Source organism: Phoca vitulina, unplaced genomic scaffold (genome assembly GCF_004348235.1).
Source record: "Phoca vitulina isolate PV1807 unplaced genomic scaffold, GSC_HSeal_1.0 scaffold37, whole genome shotgun sequence".
NCBI lineage: Eukaryota > Metazoa > Chordata > Mammalia > Carnivora > Phocidae > Phoca > Phoca vitulina.
Window position 1 is genome coordinate 11,072,492 of NW_022589740.1, and position 19,731 is coordinate 11,092,222.

Here is a 19,731-nt window from a genome sequence, read left to right on the forward strand (position 1 = left end):
TTCTGAAAAGATCTTTTCAGTCTCCTGTGGAAGCAGATGTTTTGGATATTGCCTTCATGTTTAGAGGTAAAATATACTATCTATTCAAGACGACACAACTATAACCGGAATGTGGCTGGCCTTATTTGGAAATGGGTAAGAAACCCAATTATCTGTTGGTGAATCTCGGTGATGTAACAATTGGTAAATGCCAAAACCTGCAAACCACTCCTGTGCGTCATTGTAATTACTATACCTTTTTGCCACTATAATTCTGCACCTAAATTGATGCTTAGGAAAGCATTTGGAGATATAAAGTACCACACAAACTCTTAGGCAGCAAAAATAAAGCCACACACAACAAGATGCTTCACTTCTGGATACTTATGGTTCTCGAGTGGGAAGGAAATTCCTGGAAAGATGGCTGGGGTCTTTCCCGGTGGTTGGGACTTCCCAACATATAAATTTCCAATTCCTTTTAGGACTAGGCAGGGGGAAAATAATGTGAATTTCTTAAATGTCCTTTCCTATTCACCAGTTCCTATGGCAATTCCCTTACTGATATTTAACGTAATGGGTCCCCTCCCTATACAATCCTTCCTGTTTACAGCTAATGCCAATAAGCCATGTGTATTTTATCTTGCCATTTAAAATCTCAGCAAATTTGGCTGGAGACAGGCGGTTGTTAAGACACTAAAGATACAGAGTTCGAATTGATGGGAAAGCCTCTCTCAGTGATAAATGACTGAGAGCTGATGGTGTAGCCTTTCTTTTCCTGGGGACAGAGAATGCAGAATCTATCAAATTAATATGGCAAAACCCTTCTTGTCCAGCTTGTTTTCAATACTGTTGCACTAATCTATTTTGTGCATTATCAATGCCACCAGTATTTTCATAGGAATGCTGTACTAGCTCCCACCAGCTGGCTTTCATTTTGGAGATAGTTTTGCTTCGATTTTCTGTCCGGCCATCAGAGGGCAAAGGACAGCCTGGGAGGGTGGATGAGTGGATTAAGTGAGGTATCCTGTAGACCAGCCACGGTGCACTGTGGCACGTGTACTAGAAATACCTGTCATGTCCTCCATGTCCACACTCCCCTGTCAGAGAATTGACCCGTTCACAGAAGGTTGGCCTTATTTGGCTTCTTTCAAAGCTGGTTGGACTAGAGGTGGATTGCAGACCTGCAGTGGGCCACATTTGCCTTCCTGGAATTAGAGTGGAAATCCCTAGGTCTGGAGTGAATAACCGGAAAGTGGGTTGGTGGGGAGTGAAGCTTCCATGAGCCGTGGCTCTGGTGGGATCATGAAGGGTGTTTAAGCAAGCAGAGAAGAGTGTATGCAGGGAGAAAGGAAGGGGCAGAGGGTACCCTGGAAAAGAGATTATGTGACCTGAGTGAGGGGAATGAAAGGGTGTGTGGTGTGTGTGTGTGTGTGTGAGAGAGAGAGAGACAGAGAGAGAGGGAGGGAGAGATTTATAATTAGTCATTATTTATAAAACACTTAGAGTTTGGCACTTGAGAACCATATTGTTAAGCAAGCACAAATATAAAGATTCTTATTTATATTTATTAAGCTTATAAAAGATTTCTACTTTAAATATATGTAAATATTCATGAGGATGAAAGAAAAATAAATGCATTTCGTATGTTTAAATCAAAAGGATGCTCTGACAAATAACCTGAAACACGTTTTTCCAAAGTTTGAATGTTCTCTCACGCAGACCAATAATATGCTTAGGAAGACAAATTTTTTTATCTTGTATCCAAAAGGCTAAAACTTTCTGGTTTGGGGTAGGTGACTCTTTCTGGAGGGGGGTTAGGTGACTTCTTGTATTACTCCCCAAATGCCTTCTACCCTGGGCCTCTCCTCAACCAGCTTGGAAAGCCTTTCGAGTTCTGTGGGTTGGACAAAGATGTAGATGCCAAATAACAAAAACCCATAAACCAACTCCAAGTATATTATATGCTAATAAAGTAACTTGGCCTTTGACTTAGTCAATGGGAAACAGTTATTCCCTTATGGCCAACCAGCTCTGATTGAAATATCCTGCTATTAACATTCGCTTATTACCAGGACATGCAAGTAACATTCTCTGTGAATCGTTTCAATAGAAAGGGAACGGCCAATCCCAGGGGCTGTGGTGCAAGTATTATTTTCATAAAAGGAAAGAGCCAGTGTTTTCTTTGAGGCCATTGTTTGCGGGCTGAATGTCTTAATGTAACTGATCTAAGTCTACAAGAAAAGTCACCCAAACAAAGCTAGAGTCTTCTTACTTTCTACTCTGTTCAAAACCCCCACATCAAAAGGCATCCCTTGCCTTCTCAAATGTAAGGTAATCAGAGTGGTTCTAACTCATTTTACTTTATAATACTTTGCCTATCCTCCCCGATAAATGTGCCAGGATCTAGGTCCACGGCCCATACAAGTTCGTTTGGCTTCTGGGTGGAATTAGTAGGCAGCAGAGCAGGCCAGGGAATTATGGATTTAACAAAACATGGAAAGACCTGGCCCCCAGGGCAGGACAGAGGTGGGAGGAGAGGGAGACGGTAGGAAAGAGCAATGTTGTGGGTAATGGCAAAATGGTGGCATGTGTATTAATTTGCCCTTCTAAAAAAACAAAAACAAAAACAAAAACCTTTCTGTATTAGTTGAGACAGGCTGCAATTACTTCTTCCTGCCCCAAATGTGAAAAGGTCTTTTCTCTCTTTAGGGAATGTTCTTTTTGACTTACTCTCTGTGAGGAACTCATACTCATCCTGCAGTTCTCAGGTTCAAAGACAAGTCTTCCTGAGCCCCCTCCCCCTTGCCCCACCAGGCAGAATTAACCATTCTCACTTGTGTTTCCTCACAGCATTTGCTTTTTTTAAAAGCCCATGCCAATGAATATATTTTATAACTTTGTCCATCAATTACTCTGTTATAAATAAAAACATTCTCATAGCACCTTTCATCCCGAAGTTTTAGCTCATTAATGACATGTTTAGGCACCTCTTTTCTCTATTAGGTAGGTTTATCTTTGTATTCCCTGCACACCATACAGAGCTCTACACAGGGTAGATGCTCACTAAAACTTGGGGTACAGAAGGAAGGCGGGAAGGCAGGGCACTGCATTACCATCAAGTATCTCCTGATTTCTTATAGGTTAAATGACAATATAATTATTTCCACATTAAGTTTTTGATGTTTTCTGACATAAGCAATTTCCCCCTCAATCAACTGGCCTGAGTTCCAGGGCACTGAGATCTGATTTAAATTCTCATGAAATCAGGAATTATTCCAAATGCCCGGTTTCTATGCTCACTGGTATGCTCATTCCTGTGGACTAGCAGAACTGCATCCTGATTTCCCTGCCTCCACAATGATCACCACCAGCTAGTTACCATCATAAACACAGTCTTCTCTATAGCCATCTTTAGTGGGTTCCCGTTGCTCATAGACAAAATCTCACATCTTTCACGTGACAGGCAAGGCTCCTCGTGTTCTGGTCCTAGCCTCCATCTGCAGCCTCATCTCCCTCCAGAACCTTCTGTTCACCCTAATTCTAGTCTCATCAGACTATCATCATGATCTGCCATCTAGGATTCCTAGACATCCTAATTTTTGGAGGGTAATATCTCTCCCCACTCCTGGTTTCATGAAGAAGAATGAGGTCTCCCAGTTTCTCCAGGGGCCCTGTGCCCAAAGCTGTGTGTGCTGGGGTGGGGGGTGAAGGCTCCTTGTGGGATGCTATCTGATTTGAGGGAGCCCCTAGGCCCACTTGACTAACAGACTTAAAGCCACATCTGCTAACTTGCCCGACAACAAAAACTGGTATTTTGAGTCCCGTCAAGTACTTTTTTTATTTCTCGAATTGTTCAGAATTTGGATGAGGAAGACAGGTGCTATGTATTGTGGTCCCTCAGAGAACCCCCAACTCCATCTTCAAAGTCCAGTCTAAATGTTACTAATTCCTGAGGCACTTCCTAGCTCCCTTGGGTAGTATTACTCATTCATTCCTTTGTAGTCCATTGTTGATTTGTTTTTCTTTTACATAGCTTTTGGCAGTTATTTTATTCTGTCTTGCTTTAATGAAAATTTTACCCACTAGATTTTAAGTTTCTTGGGACAGGACCTTCTTAGGCAACATCCTGGTTTCCAAAGTGCTTCACACATAGAAGATGGTTTAAATACTTGTGAAATAAAACAAAATTAAAATGCACAATGTCTGGGGTCTAGACCTTGGGACCAGCACAGTTGAAGGGACAGGAATAAATTGGTGGTTATAAAGGGACTGAGTGCCTTATCGCAATACTATTGATGTGTCCGGCTGACAGAGATGATAACCATAAATGGTTCAAAAGTGGCCTCATGTTGGCTTTTCCTAGGCCTTAACTAACGGGACTCAGCAGTAGTCAGAGACCTAGAGAAGAAGAAGCCGAATCACCCAGGTGGGTGCTCACATTTCACTTGGTCCATTTGGATTAGGTCTGGACGAGTCCAGATTCTTAGTGACTCAAAGAGCCAATTTGGTTCAGCTGTCTTGTACTTTTAAATTGAAGGCTCATTGTTTCTCAGAATTGCACCCAGCTGGAGTGACAACGTGTTCTGGTCATGGAGGGGGAAAGACGTAAATAGAGGTTTACATTCTTCCCTTTGCTGGAACAATATCCACGAAAGCTATTACTTCCTCCAGATGAAATGAATAGGGAACTACATGACTAAAATGGCAACCTAATTCTGTTCCCTCTGAGGTGATTGATATGATTCAGACACTAATGTGCTGTAGGCTAGGAGTGACCTTCATTCACCACCAAGGTTATTAAAGTAACTGACTGCCCTATCATATATGAGACAAAGGGAGTGTTCTGATTATTTGGGATCTAGTAATGGCATTTAGTCCAATTTCTGACCAGCAGTTGGGAGAAATGATAAATTTATATTTATCTGGGCATCTTTTCTAAAAGACAGTGTGTCAAGTCTAATCAAATCTTTATTGTGACTAAATGCTCAGTGAGAAATATGAATGACAACGTCACAAAGAACCTTCTTTCCCCTGGTTTCAAGTTCCGGTGTGGATGGAGGTCTATTAGGGTAATGCATCTAGCCCCTTGTCCTTCCCTTACTCCTCTCCACATATAAAATTGAGCAACTTGATCGGTGGTGACTAATGTCTGGCCATGTTTCTCAGTTAGAATAAATCTACTCAAAGTCTTCCACTGAAGAGAATTTAGCTTCTTTCTTCCTTTTCCTCCACGGACCAGTGCCAGTCAGTGCTGTTAGTAAAGGTGTGTTTTGTAGACACAAATTTCTTCTCTGGTTGGCTGTCTGGAGGCTCAAGTGAGTAGGCAAACCCCTTTGGCTCTCACACTAAGTCATTATTTCCAACAACTTCACCATCAATAAAAATGATATTTTGGTCTCCATCTGCCTGACTCTGGTGTCCAACTCTCAGTCAATTTCAATCTTGTCCCATCAAGGGTGATGTATAATTTATTGGGCTTTCTCAAGCTCCAACATCACGAATTACAATACTGTCATTTCTCTTTCTGGCCTTCACTTTGCAGCAGAGCATCTAACAAACTTGAGCCTCTGGTTCAAACCTGTGAACGTGAAATTATTTTTCAAGTGCAAATATGGCCTTCTCTGAAAGACAGTTTTTTTATTTATGTTTTTATAGCTCCTCCAAGGGAAACAACAGTTAACAATACACTAAAAAAAACCTAGTTATAAATGGAGCCCAAACAAGGTCGCTTATGAATTTCTGAGTTGCAGCGAACGATCTCATGTAGTGAAGTCCGCTCAGCCAAAAGGCTGAAGGCAGTTTCTTTTTCTCTTAGGGGAAGGAGCAGGTGTTGAGCACCTACCAGAAATGGCAGCCTCCAGGCAGGTTGCACTGGCTGACTCAGTCTGCTCAACAACCCTATGATAGAGATATTACTATCCCCATTTTATAGTCAAATAAACTGAGGCCTAGAGAATAAACTGCCTATCTGAACTGGGTTTCCCAAACAGGGGCCTGTTAGGAAATGCAGAGTCTGGACACTGTACTCTTCTGGGTTATCTCTCACAGGGGTGACCGTATGATTTAGCATTCAAACACCAGGACACTCTTGCAAGGGAAGGGGCCATCAATCCTTAATAGTTTTCTTGGGATGACAGGTATAAGCCAGAACTATCTGGTCCGGGACAAACCAGTACATAGGATCACTCTAAGTTTCTCATGTCTTAGCGTCTCAAACTCGTTTCTGGAAGATTTTAAACATGGATGCCACCCTCAGATATTTAGAAAGGGGCCCGAGTCGGCTGGCTGTTCCTTTGCTACATCTCTTCCTGGCTTAATAAGGCCAAGACTCACTGCTGCCCCTCTGTGACTCCCTGGGATCAGGTTTCCAGCTCCTTCTAAACCACAGCTATTCATTATCAGAGATATTCCTTCCTGTGAGGTACTCAGAGGGATGAAGCTCCAGGGAAGGATTCGATCATTAAGCAAGGGAAAATAGCATCTACAATCTGGCAGCACTGCATAAATCCTGGAGGGGGAAAATATCGATTTAAAGTTTTTCTCATTCTAGCATATCCTTGATGGTGCCGAAAATAAATCACTTCTACTCTTCTCTCTTATAAATAAATGCCTCATTACATTCTATCACTTAAACACATTGGAGTGCTGGGATGAAGAATCGGCAGACAGTCATGGCCCAGGGGCATCCAATGGTACTTTGGGTCCTTAATCACTCACTCATTATCCTACTCTGTCATGTTTGTGTGAAACAGCCACTTGGCTTCTTCCTACTCTGCCACCAAGAATCCTTTGACTGCAATAGTAATCATCCTAGAAAGGGCATGACCCTAATGTTATATATAAGAAAGTGGCCCTCTAGGAACTGTTCTTAAAACCCTAATGCTAATGTACAAAGAACCAGTTTGTGCACTGAAAATTATCACCGAGAGGGGTGTGTAGAAACGCCCATGTCAAGTTCTTAGCTCTTCTGATCAGTGTCTGCTCTAACGCATGGCTTTTGAGTGTAGCATGCATCAGAATGACCCAAAGCTTCTAAGTAGGTCTAAAATGGGACTTGAGAATGTGCGTTTCTAACAAGTTCCCAAGTTCCTATTGCTGCTGGTCCACAGACTACACTTTGAGAACCACCGCCCCAGCATTAAGCTATAAGTAGAGGAGACTTCCGTCGATGAAAAGAAGTGAAATCCAAGATGTGTCCCCTGCAGTAACTTAAGATGAGAGCCCATGGAGTAGGACTGAAACAGCCATGTTATGTTTCCAGCAGTCTATCTTAAAGTCCAAACTAGGAGTCAGCGAACTTTTTCTGCAAAAGGCCAGATAGTAAGTATTTTCAGCTTTGCAGGCCAGACAGCCTCTGTTGTAAGCCCTCAACTCTGCCACTGTGGCATGAAGGCAGCCATAGATGGTACACAGAAGAATGAGCATGGATGTGGCCGTGTTCCAATAAAGCTTTATTTACAAAGATAGATGGCATGCTGGATTTGGCTCACAGTCTGTAGTTTGCCAACCTTTGGGTCTAACTATTGTGATAAAAATGATTCCTATGAGGCAACATCTGTTAGTTGGCCAAGACTGAGTATGTCCATGATCAATGAGAAACTAACCAAGCTGGAAATCTGACCTTGTAAGCCAAGCAGTGACATCCAGTTTTGTTGTATACGATTGAGAAAACATGGCCGTTACTGGAAGATATTTGCTTGTCTTGCCGTTCAGCCACTAGAACCAACTATTTAAAGATGAATGGCTCCCCACTTCATCCTATTTCAGTAGGGGTTTCACTGGACTGCTGAATATTATTTACCTATATTGAATGTATTCTCTCCTTGGTATTTTGCCTAATAAGTTTCTGTGTAGCATGATCATTTGTTGAGTTACTAATTAATTCACATTTTGTTTTCCATTTTTTCTCTTTCTCCTTATTTCCAAAAGGGCCCACTGGGCTGTCTTTCCTCAGGGAAAGTTGGCATTGTTGGCCTGAGGGTGAACTCACTGAATGGCTTTTGTTAAGAACCTGAGCTCACCAATGTCTTGAAGAGAAAGAGGAGAAGCCAAGTGTCTCTGATAGGGAGAAGTGGGAGCTGATGACACAGGAAGAAGGGACTCACAGCCTCCCTGACTGTCAGTTCCCACGTCTCTTCTGACTTGACCCAGTTGGCCATTCCTTCCTCTTGGAAATATGTCCTTCACTTGGCTTCCAGACAGCTCCCTCTCCTTACCTTGTGAGTTGCTCCTTCTTCATCTTTGCTGCTCCCCTCTCATTTCCCTGATTTCTGGTAGATGGACTGTCTTAGGAATCAGTTCTTGGTCCTCTGCTGTCCCCTACTGTCTCTCCTCACACACTCCCTGGATGAGCCCACCCACCAGCATGGTCTCATACACTGGCTACACATGGACAACTTCCATATTTACATCTCCAGACCAAGTATCTCCACTGAAATTTAGTCTCGCACAACTGTGCTCAACATTGCCACATGGGCTGTGAGATGCCTCAGATCGGACATGCCCAAAGGTAAGCTCCTCATATCATCTCATACCTGCCATTCCCATCCCCACAGCCTCAACACAGTCTTCTAGCTGGGCAGCCCCCCAAAATTGGAGTCATCCTAGACTCATCTTTTCCTTTTCACAACCTGTAGCTAATTTAATGGTAAATCTTGCCTGTTCTGCCTTCAAATTATAGCCTGAATGATATACTTCTCACCTCCTCAACTGCTACCACCCCTAGTCTAAACACCACCAGCTTTTGCCTGGATTATTGCCATGGTCTCTTGACTGGTGTTTCTGCTTTCACACCCACTCCCTGGGAAGCCTACTCAACTCAGTAGGTAAGGTGATGCTGTTGAAACATACAAGAACACTTATTCCTTTGCTCAAAACTCTGCAAGCTACTATTTCATATAGGGAGAATGCAGAAGTCAAAGTTCTTACTGTCCTCACTGGATCTGGCCCTTGTTCCTTCCCCAGACTCCATTCCTGCTCCTCTCCTCCCTGTTCCATCCACATGGCCACGCAGGCCTCCTGATGTTCTCCAATCATGTTGCCTACATTCCTGCCTCAGGGTCTTTTCATTGCTGTGCCAGAAACGGTCTTCCCCAAGATGTCCCATAACTTGCTCCCTCACTTCCTAAGGTCCTCACTCAAATGTCTCCTTTCCAGCGAGGCCTTCACCTATTTGTTTAAAATTGCAGCTCCTTCCTCCACTCCCTTTTTTGACTTACTTCTAATCTCCCTAACACTTATCACTATGTAATACGCTATATGTTTTGCTTATTTATTTCCTGTTTCCTTCCACCCAGATGTAAGCTCCAGGAGGGTGCGATGAGCATGGACACCTGGCCTGAGGGGGTTCACTGTGAGGTGCACCCTGGGACTCTGCTCAGCACTGGAGCTCCCAAGCCTTCTGCCTGGTCTGGGAGGGACCACGCGGGCTGGGGCAGTTATGGCAGCAATGGTTACCTTGGCTGAGGGAAAGTACGAGGCCCCTTCCCAATTTCCCAGGTACGCTATCAGCCTGAGAGAGAGAGCAGGCAGGGGGAGAGAGAGGGAGAAGATGGGAAAGGAGGGAGGGAGAAGGGGAGAGGTGGGAGGGGGGCAGAGAGAAGGGAGAGAGAGAAAGCACGAGAGGGGGAAGGAGAGAGAAACCTAATAAAGACTGAGATTGAATTCACCAAAACTAGATGGAAAGAGGGCTTGGAATTGGATTTATTTGAATTAAGGAAAATTTTTATTACATGACATTTCCTACATGCCTAAGTTTATGAACCATAATTCATAGTCACTACCACGGTTCTTATTACTTGAATAATGGAAAGAAGTAAGTCGACAGAACAAGACAAATCCTGCTCGGTGCATGCCATGAAAACTGAGTCCAGGGACAGAAATACAAGGGTGAGGAGAACTTTCTATCTCTCCCCCAACTCCTGATGTGGGCACGCCATGCTTAATTGTCTCTTTCAGAATCTCCCCCATGATTTCCTAATAAATTCTGATATGCACCCGAGCCAGTCCTCACTTCCTATGTGGAAGAAATGCTGCTAATGAGGAGAGGTTCAGCTCAGATTTGTTTGATGACCAGAAAAGCTGACTCTTCAGTCCTCACGCCCCCGGTTGAGCAAAGGCGCACCTGTTTTTTTTTTTCATCCTCCCTCGCTCCAGCAGGAATTGCCCACAGAACCCCATGTGGATGCCGAGACGCCAAGGCTCATTAGCCAACAAGCGCTGTTGATTCCTCTGCCTGAGATTTAGGACCTCAGTGTTTCCCTGCAGGGCCGTGGCATGTGGAACTCCATGCAGCTTTTGAAATCTGGCATCCTTGTGGAACAGGGACAGCCTGTTCATTGAGGGGAAGAACTGCTTGTTTGTTTCAGCTCTGGATGCCAAAAAAGAAAAGAAAAAAAATCAACTGTTTGCCTATTTGGCTGGTATTAGGGCATAACATCTCTATTTTCCTCTTTTTTTTTTTTTTTTCCTTCCTTAGGGGTTAATATCTTTTGCTGAGGGTTCAAGGTTAAAAGATTTGTGTTCTGTCACAGTATCTGACAATTTTATTACTAACACCTTGGGAGCCCTATTTCTGGTCACTTTTCAAGCCTATCTGAAATCGACTTCACTTCCGTAGCCATCAGTTTCAATGGTTTGAAATGATCCAAATAATATTTGAAGGGAGAAGAATATTATTTTAAATTCTGGGAAGGGGCTTGGAGGGGTCCTATGACAAATTCCCTAGCCTTACAAGCAAATTAAAATCTCAGCCCACTTTTTTTTTTAGACCCCTAGAGAATGAGATACCTTATTCTCTCTAAATATACCCCACTGTAAAATCGTTGATTATGGCAGAAAAGTACTCGGTCAGCACAAGTTCTGCCATTTATTTCATGTTTGCCTAACTTTCTAAAGTTAGCTATGCATTCCTACTGAATGGTTGATCCTAATCTAGACTGAAAAGCAGCCACGGGCAATTATCACTTTAAATAAGTGGGGGAAAATCAATACTTATTTCTTTTTCTGTGCAAATGGAAATAATGAAGCCACCATGGCATAGGCTGGTACAAAAATTACACACCCTTCAACTGAGTTCGTATGATGGCAACGATTTAACAAGAATCACGAGTCAACAGGAACACATTCAAATTTCTAGGACAAATGCTTTCATGCCCATGACAGTCGGAAGTCTTCACGATGGTCTTTGCCTGTACGTGTTCCTATTCGTTTCTCTTCCCTAAGTCTGTCTATGTGTTATTGCTTTATTACGTGTCCTTCCTTTGTAGCTTTCAACATCTAAGCTCCTCTATTACATTTTTACGTCAGGCTGGAAACCAGAGCTAAAAATAAGGCCAGAAAAACATGGATTGATGTTTACAATAAACATTTATTGAGCACCTACCTGCACGTACCAGGCACTGTGCTAGGGTTGCCGGATGACAAAGATGAGTAGGACTCAGGCTCTGCTCGCAAGGAGCTCACAATCTACAGGTGACGGAGGGGACGGTGCAGGCAGACAGATAAGCACTCTGCCGGAAGAGACAGAGCCTCTTACCCAGAGACTTACACAGGGCACTGTGGCAACAGGAGTTATGGGGCAAATAATTGAGCCTACAAGAATCACAGTGTGCGTGCGTGCGTGTGTGTGTGTGTGTGTGTGTGTGTGTTATGATAAGATTTCACAGAAGAGAAGATTTTCAAGCTGAGGCTTGGAATGTAGCTTTCTGTCAATAACTAGAGTTGGAAGAGGTTGGAATTTCAGCAAATGTCAAAACAGGAGGAAAACACATCTGACGAGGTATGTCGCTATATCATTTATAGGAAACTGCAAGTAGCTTGGAATGGGTGGAGCAGAAGATCCACATGCATGATGAAAGGAGAAACTAGAAAAACAACAGGTGAAAAGATACGGAAAGACACTCCTTTAGCAGTGAAACCGGGAAGAGGTTGGGTCGCATTAAGAAGGTCTATGTTATCATGAGAGTAGCCTATTAGATCTGACCAACAACAGCAGATTTTGCTGACATTGAGACCAAAATGCCAACTATTTGCAACACAAATCTTTCGAATCTGAAAAGAGATCTCAGCGTGCTTCCTGGAATGTAAAAGCACCTAGGAGATCTTATCGGAATGGAATGGTGGACTGTTTACAGGAGCCGCCCCAGTCCCTGAACAAGTCATTCTAATGCATAAAGAAGCGCGTTCCCAACAGAGAAAAGGCTCCTAGCTTGAACTGGAAAGTAAGTCAGATAAACAAGATAGGCAGCTACCTAGAAACAGGTTTCGCTAACGTTAGTTCTACTCCCCCAACATTATTCGTTTGACTCCATTACTGTCTTGATTGACAAAGTGACTTTTTAGTACCAAGCATGACAAACATTTCAGTGACAGCCAACTTGTATCAGGCCATTTCAAGAGATGAAGAGAGGGCAGATGTTTACACTGCATTGTCTTCGTCACACAACCTATTCTTTTTAGAAGGAAAATTCTTTAAGAGGTAGGGAAAACTTCAAACAACATGTTCAGCTGAGAGCCTCTGAGAAATGGCTGGTCATTAGAGTCCAAAGTTAACGGGTCATGAATTTGATATTTGTATTTTGCATGGTCTTTTACTTGATTGGTTGAGTCTACAGGTAGTAGAAAGTCCAAACAGGTTAGAGCATCCACAGAAGGCAATGAAATGTCCCTGATACACATGTAACCCACCCAGAGGAAGTTTAACATCCTTTTCAAGTCATGTGGTTTGAACCCAGGGCTGTCAGTCTATGGGAATATAAATTCATTATTTCTTACTTCCAGGTCTCCCTGGATGAAGTTCTGCTATCACCCTTAATCCACGGAACTGTTATTGATCTCATGGAACAGTTATGGGCTCAATGATGGAAATTTTCATGTCATGGTTACCCCAATGCATTTGAAGATGGTGCAATGATCAAAAAAGATGCCAGTGATGACAATTGAACGTCCCTTTGCCTTCCCAGCCTCCTTCATATATTCTCAGGCATAGGATGACAAAGGGAAGTCCACGAGTCACATGAAGAAAGACTGTAGCCATGGGTACACGATCAGGAGCTTCTGTTTCTCTTCACCCCATCCTCCATGCCATCACCCTACTCTATTTCCTCCTCATTGTTGCTCCTGTGAATTCCTCCACCATCTTGCCACTAAGCACTGTCCTCTGCCCAAAGTTCTGTTGCTGATGAATTCCAAATGAACCAATGTCCTACCCGTGTGTGACATGGAGTTTGTGTTCAAATAGTTGTTGAATGAAGTAATGACCCCCAAACCCTCCAAGGTAACAAGATTTTAGGGAAGTGTCTTTTTGAATGATATAAGGCCTCCTTATGTGGGGTGAAAGGAACAAGCGTTCTGGAATCACATCAGCCTGGCTTGTGCCACGCTGTGCCACTAACTGGATTTAGAACAAGGGCTTAAATTCTCTGTAATGCTGTGTCATCAACTATATAAAAGGAAGATAATAATCCCTACCTTGAAGGGTTGCTGTGAGTATTAAGAGACGGTACATATGAATGCCTAGCATAGTGCCTGGAACATACCAGGGCCTCAAGAAATTCTTATCTCCCTCCTCCCTGTCTTATTCTTATGTCGGATTTTAGGATGAGAAATAATAGCGAGTAACTAATCTCCGATGTGGCTGGAAGTCTTAGAAAGAGATAAGCAGCAGTCATAGGAAGAGAGAGTGTTAGGAATTTTTAAAGGAAACGAATGGTTTTATGGTTAGTTTTCTTGGTTGGGGTTTAAGAGGAGATTCATGTTGTCCATTAATTATACTTACCAATTGGGTCTAATTGGCAACTACCCCAAAATGAATAAAACAAGCGGGAGTCAAGAGAGAAAAACGGCAGGCATCCTGTCAAAAAATAAAATCTTTGAAATTTCTACAACCCGATGGTTGAATATACATTTCATTAAAGCAGATGGACTCACCCAACTTATAAATGTGTACATGTGATGGAAATCTAAGTTGCATATTCAGACTTTCACAAAGCATCTAACAGCCCTCTTTACCAGCTCTACCGTGTCTCATCACTCTTTCACTTGTTGGGGTCCTTCAAATCAGCGTCCCCTTTGCTGGAGAAAGCAACCCTTATTATTCTGTTTTAGCCTAGGTGACTGCTCTGGTGGTCAAAGAGTTAAACGAGGCACTCTGTGTTGAGTACTTGTAAGCATGTTTAGCCCTTAAGTAAATCCTCAAGAAACACTAGCTGTTGTTATAGTGATTCTAATAATAATCATGAATTTGGTTCTGTGTTTTCCAAGACTGAGCAGAACTGGATTGTCCCCTCTCTCCTTTTAAAAATGCTTTTCTGTTTTTTTTGGGGATATGCATCCTGTTTTCAGGTGATTGGCTTATTTTTGACTTAAATGGAATATCCCCCACCCCCACCCCCCCACCCCCCTGCACCACTGGCTAATGCACTTAATTTCTTTTCCTTTTAAAGAGTAATTGAAACCAATGTTGACATGTCACTCAACATGCATATTATTTACTGAAAAGATTGCCCCATTTCTCACTCTTTTCTTTCTCTTATTGCCAAGAACATGACTAATTAGATACAGCCGTATATATATTATCTATCCATATCATCTATCTACTGCTTCCTTCCTTCCTTCGATGTATGTATGCATCTATCTATATACAGAAGAAGTCACCAAAGCCATTCCATTATAATAGGTTTCCTTACTAATTTGGCTACACTATCCCAAACTGGGAGGTAAATTTAATTGTAACCTCATGCCTCTGGAGTTGTTAATTGACTAAAGAAGCTAGCTTGGTTGAGATGATTCAGTATCTCATTTCAAATCTAGGCCTCAGAGGAGAATCCCACAAACAGCTGTTTCTGCTCCTCTTTGTTCCTTCCCTAGAAACAACATTTACAGAAGCCCCCCCAGATCCTCAAGTTATGTCTTCTGGCACTAGCTTCGTAGGATCAAGCCAGACTTCTAGAGCAGCCTCAACTGGGGGCGGTGGTTGGGCAGAGGGTAGCTGGTCGGTGAGAGACGCAGTAGGGTCTTACCCACTTTTATGGAATATTACTTGGTGAGTCCTCATTGCCCACAACCTGGCCAAGCTGCCTTGTCATAAAAATGTATTCAGTGGGGAAAAGACAAAGCAATATCCCTCCAAGCACAAAATGCAAAGGGTTGGTTCCTCTAGATTCTTAATAGGTTGTAAAATAATAAGCCAAGAGTAACTACTGTGTACTTTCCAGAAAGTTACCAATTAGCATGTTCCTGAGAACATAGATTCAACTTGGGAGCCTATGCCTCCCCAGGCCGCTCTACCACTGTGTACAACAATTAGACTGCTGGCTAAATACTGTGAGCAAAGCCCCAAATAGACAACAACACAAGCATCTGTTTACGGAACCAAGCACAAAACTGGCTTAGCTCTGTCTTCCCTGCAGAGTGAACAGCACCCTGGTATTTTCAGTTTGTTTTTTTTTTTCCTTCCAGTTACCAAACCCTAACGAACAAAAGTGAAAACGACATTTTAGTGAAGATAAACCAGATTTGTTGGAGATTTGTTGCATGGTTGAAAATGGAAATGTCTAGACATCTGGCATCTGTTGACTGTGACCCCAATTGTCTCATTATTTCCTTGATTACCCTTCTGGGCACGGTGGAAAAAGTGGTCTCAAAGGGGAAAATAGGGAAATAAAAGGCCAAGGATTGTGCTTCCAATGAGGTTGATGCCCTAAGTACGCTGCTTTCGTTCCTTGCTGAGGTGCATGGAGAAACTTTCCTAATTTGAGTTCTCTGGTGTGTTGGCGTTAAATAGAGTAAGAAAAGTACCTCCCAAACTAACACAGTGACTATGCTGAGCCGCAGACTAGAAGTGTAGTGCTTTGAGCTGAGATCTGTGCCAGCTAATGCACCATATGAAAAGAGGTAGGATGCATGACTGTTTCCAAGGGGGGGCTTTCCTATCTGGAAAATGAGGCCAATGAACTAGGTGAAATATACATATATATATATATATATAATAGTGTATATGTGTATAGTGTATATGTATACGGTTATACAGACCCCATGAGCATGAGTAGCTTTGCACCTGCCCTATCTGTATGTCTCTATATATGTAATTATATCCCAGTTATCATATATTATTCTATAGTTTATCTTTACATCCCCATCGAGGAGTATCTAGAAAAAGAAAACAATGAAACATACATGTCTTTTCCTTATGATTTTGTTATTTGGATTTCCTAAAAAACTAACCCAGTTCACGTGTAGACCTTGTTTATATTTGCAGCTAAAATAATGCAACCAGATAGGATAAACAATTTAATGAGAGGTAAAAACAATTTAACTACGCGGCTTGCAATCCATTGCTCACATTCTACCCCGCAAAATCTTACTTAAAATACCTCTGCTGAGTAGCCCCTTGAACATTCCACCTAGAAATACTCTTTGTCTGAATTCCTGTTGTATTTCATGTCATTAAAGGGCACTTAACACTTGCTGCTTATTGTAATGCAGCTCTTTGTCTCTTGAGTGGAAACAGCCTGCTGGTGGGGGCTCTGAGGCAGGCGGACTTCTTGGGTCGGCCTCTTACTGCCAGTCTGACGTTGGGGCCATCACTTGACCTCAGTTTTCTTTTTGGTCAGTTGGGATAATAAATGGTACTCACTTCCTAGGGTTGTCATAAGGAGTAAATCATATTTCTTGCAAAGTGTTTAGAATAGCACTCAATTAAACACTAGTCATTGTTCACTTATTTGTAAAACTCTAAGTTCTTCGAGCACACAACTATGCCTTATTTCTCTTGCAACCCCTGTGGTGCTTTGTAATGTTACAGGTGCACAAGGCAATACTGGCAGGGCCATGGAAATACCGTCAAGGGGAAATGTAACAAGCAGAGCAATCACTATTTATTGTAAATGACAGATATTTGCAGTTCTCATTTTGCTACATTTTGAAAAGCTGAAGAACTTTAAGCCTGTGTTTTGGCTCCATAGGAAGCATCTTAAAGGGACAGTGGAATAAAGAATATTGTGGGAGCCACTTTTCCACAGTGAGCGCCACGGATGATCTCCAACACGATAAACGGTTGTTGAATGAGCCATTGTGTGACCCAGCTCCATCTCAGGGAGGAGGACCCTGGGAGAGGGGAGCTGGGTTTTGGGATGGCCAGGAGCATAATGAAGGGAAAATGAACAATTCCAACTTTGCTGAACTGTACTCACAGTAGAGATATAAAAGTAGGACATTTTCAGGAGCCCCATTATATTAGGATGTCTTGCTATAGCTAAGGCTTGGGAATAAATTTAGGTTGTTTTGTCATTCACTAAGTCCCCATAGGGAAGATTATTTTGCTTCTGATTTCAGCTACTGTCAAAGGTAGGCATCAAATCTGTTACATTGGTCTCATATATATATTTTTTAATTTTATTTATTTGAGAGAGAGCAAGTGAGAGAGAGAGAGAGAGACCAGGAGCAGGGGGAGGGGCAGAGGGAGAGAGAGAAGCAGACTCCCCGCTGAGCAGGGATCCTGACGCGGGGCTGGATTCCAGGACCCCAAGATCATGACCTGAGCTGAAGGCAGACTCTTAACCGACTCAGTCACCCAGGCACCCTGGACTCATAATTTTTATACACATCCTTTATATATGATTGGACAATATTATTTTCTATTATGTGTCCTTAACCAGCCTCTTCTCTTAGGTTTCCTGACTTGACTCTTTCCTCTTGTCTTAGAGGAAGCAGAGGATCGCCAGCAGGCTGAGTGAGTGAGAGAAAACATGGCGGGGCTGGCTCCTTTACCCAGAGGTCAAGAATGATGTACATACACCTGAGGGAGGAAGATTCTGAACTTACATATTACATGGATAGGCTGACTACTTCCAAAGGTTGTCTTCTTCCCTCCTTCTCTCCCCCTGTCCATTTCTCTTCCCTTCCTTCCTTCCTTCCTTCCTCACATCCCCTTCCCTTTCCTCCTCTCCCGTCTCCTTCCCTCTTTCCTTCCTTCCACTACAAAAGCTGTATTTGCTCATTGTAAAAAAAACAACATTGAGGAGTACTTAAAAGGTATACGTGGAACACATCAGTTCTCATCCTACCTCCCCCACCTCAGGTTTCACTCCCTAGAAGCTACGACTGATAATTATTCACCTGTCTCCTTTCAGATATTTTACAAGTATATACATATATATATATTTTCAAATTTTTATAAACATAAATGTAATCATAAACACACAGTTGTCTGTTTTACAACAGGCTTTTTCACTTAAGAAAAAAATACCCTTGGGTATCTTTCCATATGAGCCCAAACAGAGCTAGTACATTATTTATAACTTCAGAGTATTTCACTATATGTTAATATAAAATTTAATTAGTCACTTACTCGTGAATCTTTGGGTCAAAAATACTGTAATAAATATGAATAGAATTCTTAGAAGTAAAAATATATGACTAAAAGGTATGCACATTTAAAATTTAATAGGGGTAGCCAAATCGTCTTCCAAATAAGGTTGCCCATATTTGCACACACCATAATGCATATTTCTATGTATACTTCTTGACAGTAGATGTTTGTAAACTTTGTTTTTTGCCAACTGATAGGTTGAAAACATTTCATTGTCTTAATTTTCATTTCTTTAATTTTGAGTAAGGAAATTTGTACTTTCTTCCCTGTGATCTTCCTGTTGATATATTTTGCCCATTTTCTTAGAGAATTTTTTTTTTTCTTTGGATTTGATGTCCTTTGTTTATTATGGAAATTAGCCCTCTGTCATAGTTGTATCTAGTTGCTTTGCTTTGCCATTTGTTTTTTGAACTAGTATTTTCTTTTTTTTTAATTTTTATTTATTTATTTTTTTTAAGATTTTATTTATTTATTTGACAGAGAGAGAGACAGTGAGAGAGGGAACACAAGCAGGGGGAGTGGGAGAGGGAGAAGCAGGCTTCCCGCTGAGCAGGGAGCCCAATGCGGGGCTCGATCCCAGGACCCTGGTATCATGACCTAAGCTGAAGGCAGACGCTTAACGACTGAGCCACCCAGGTGCCCCTGAACTAGTATTTTCTAATGGGGCTTCTAAGCATTGAATTTGTTTTCTAAAGCAACTTAGCTTGTGTGAATGGATGAGTCATAACAGCTCCGAGTTTGGTATTATTAAAAGAAGGGAAAAGAAACAAGGGAAAATAACAGTTTCACATATGGAGTATCCAGAGAGGAAAGGTGAGGTTTGTTTTCAAATCACCTGCCTGTGGTTTCATTAAATCTGTAAGGCATTAGATCCTCGTACCTCTATTCATTTAGAAGGGAAATTCCAACTGTCTACAGCTCTACCTTTGGGGTTTTATTGAATAACACAAGCTAAAATCAAAAGAAAAACTAACTACGGTTGGATGAACAAGGACATGTGTATCTCGGTCTCTAAAACAAGGTGACCCAATTCACCATTTATTCCAAGAAGCTTCATGAATTAATCTTTTTATAACTGTCAGTGTCAGCAAATACTCTCAACTCTGTATTTACTGACATTCGAAATATTTTAAGAGCCCTTCAGCTGTATCTTGCCAAATTATTAATCACTTAGGGGTTATTAAAACATAGAATTGACATATTGGATAATTGGCATAAGAAAGATTCCAATCCCTGAGAAACTCATCTGCTCATCTGGCCTCCTCAAATGTTTCCTCAACAGAGTGGGGGGATATCTTATTCCCGAAGTCATCTCCTTTGTCCTTTTCTCTCAACAGGGCTGAAGTCCTGTTGGAACCTACGGCTTTGAGAGGCTGACCAGT

At 42.1% G+C, this 19,731-nt stretch overlaps 1 protein-coding gene across 8 annotated transcripts in view; it reads right to left on the bottom strand.

The window, feature by feature from the left end:
- TRPM3 (transient receptor potential cation channel subfamily M member 3) overlaps nucleotides 1-19,731 on the bottom strand; it is a 919,507-nt gene that overhangs the window by 192,385 nt on the left and 707,391 nt on the right. For 5 of the 8 annotated variants that reach the window (XM_032427586.1, XM_032427582.1, XM_032427581.1 and 2 more), the window contains exon 7: nucleotides 13,757-13,831. The exons of the other annotated variants lie outside the window; for them this stretch is intronic. In XM_032427586.1, coding sequence (XP_032283477.1) covers nucleotides 13,757-13,831 — 75 coding nt within the window. The remainder of the gene's footprint in view (nucleotides 1-13,756; nucleotides 13,832-19,731) is intronic. 8 annotated transcript variants of the gene reach the window in all.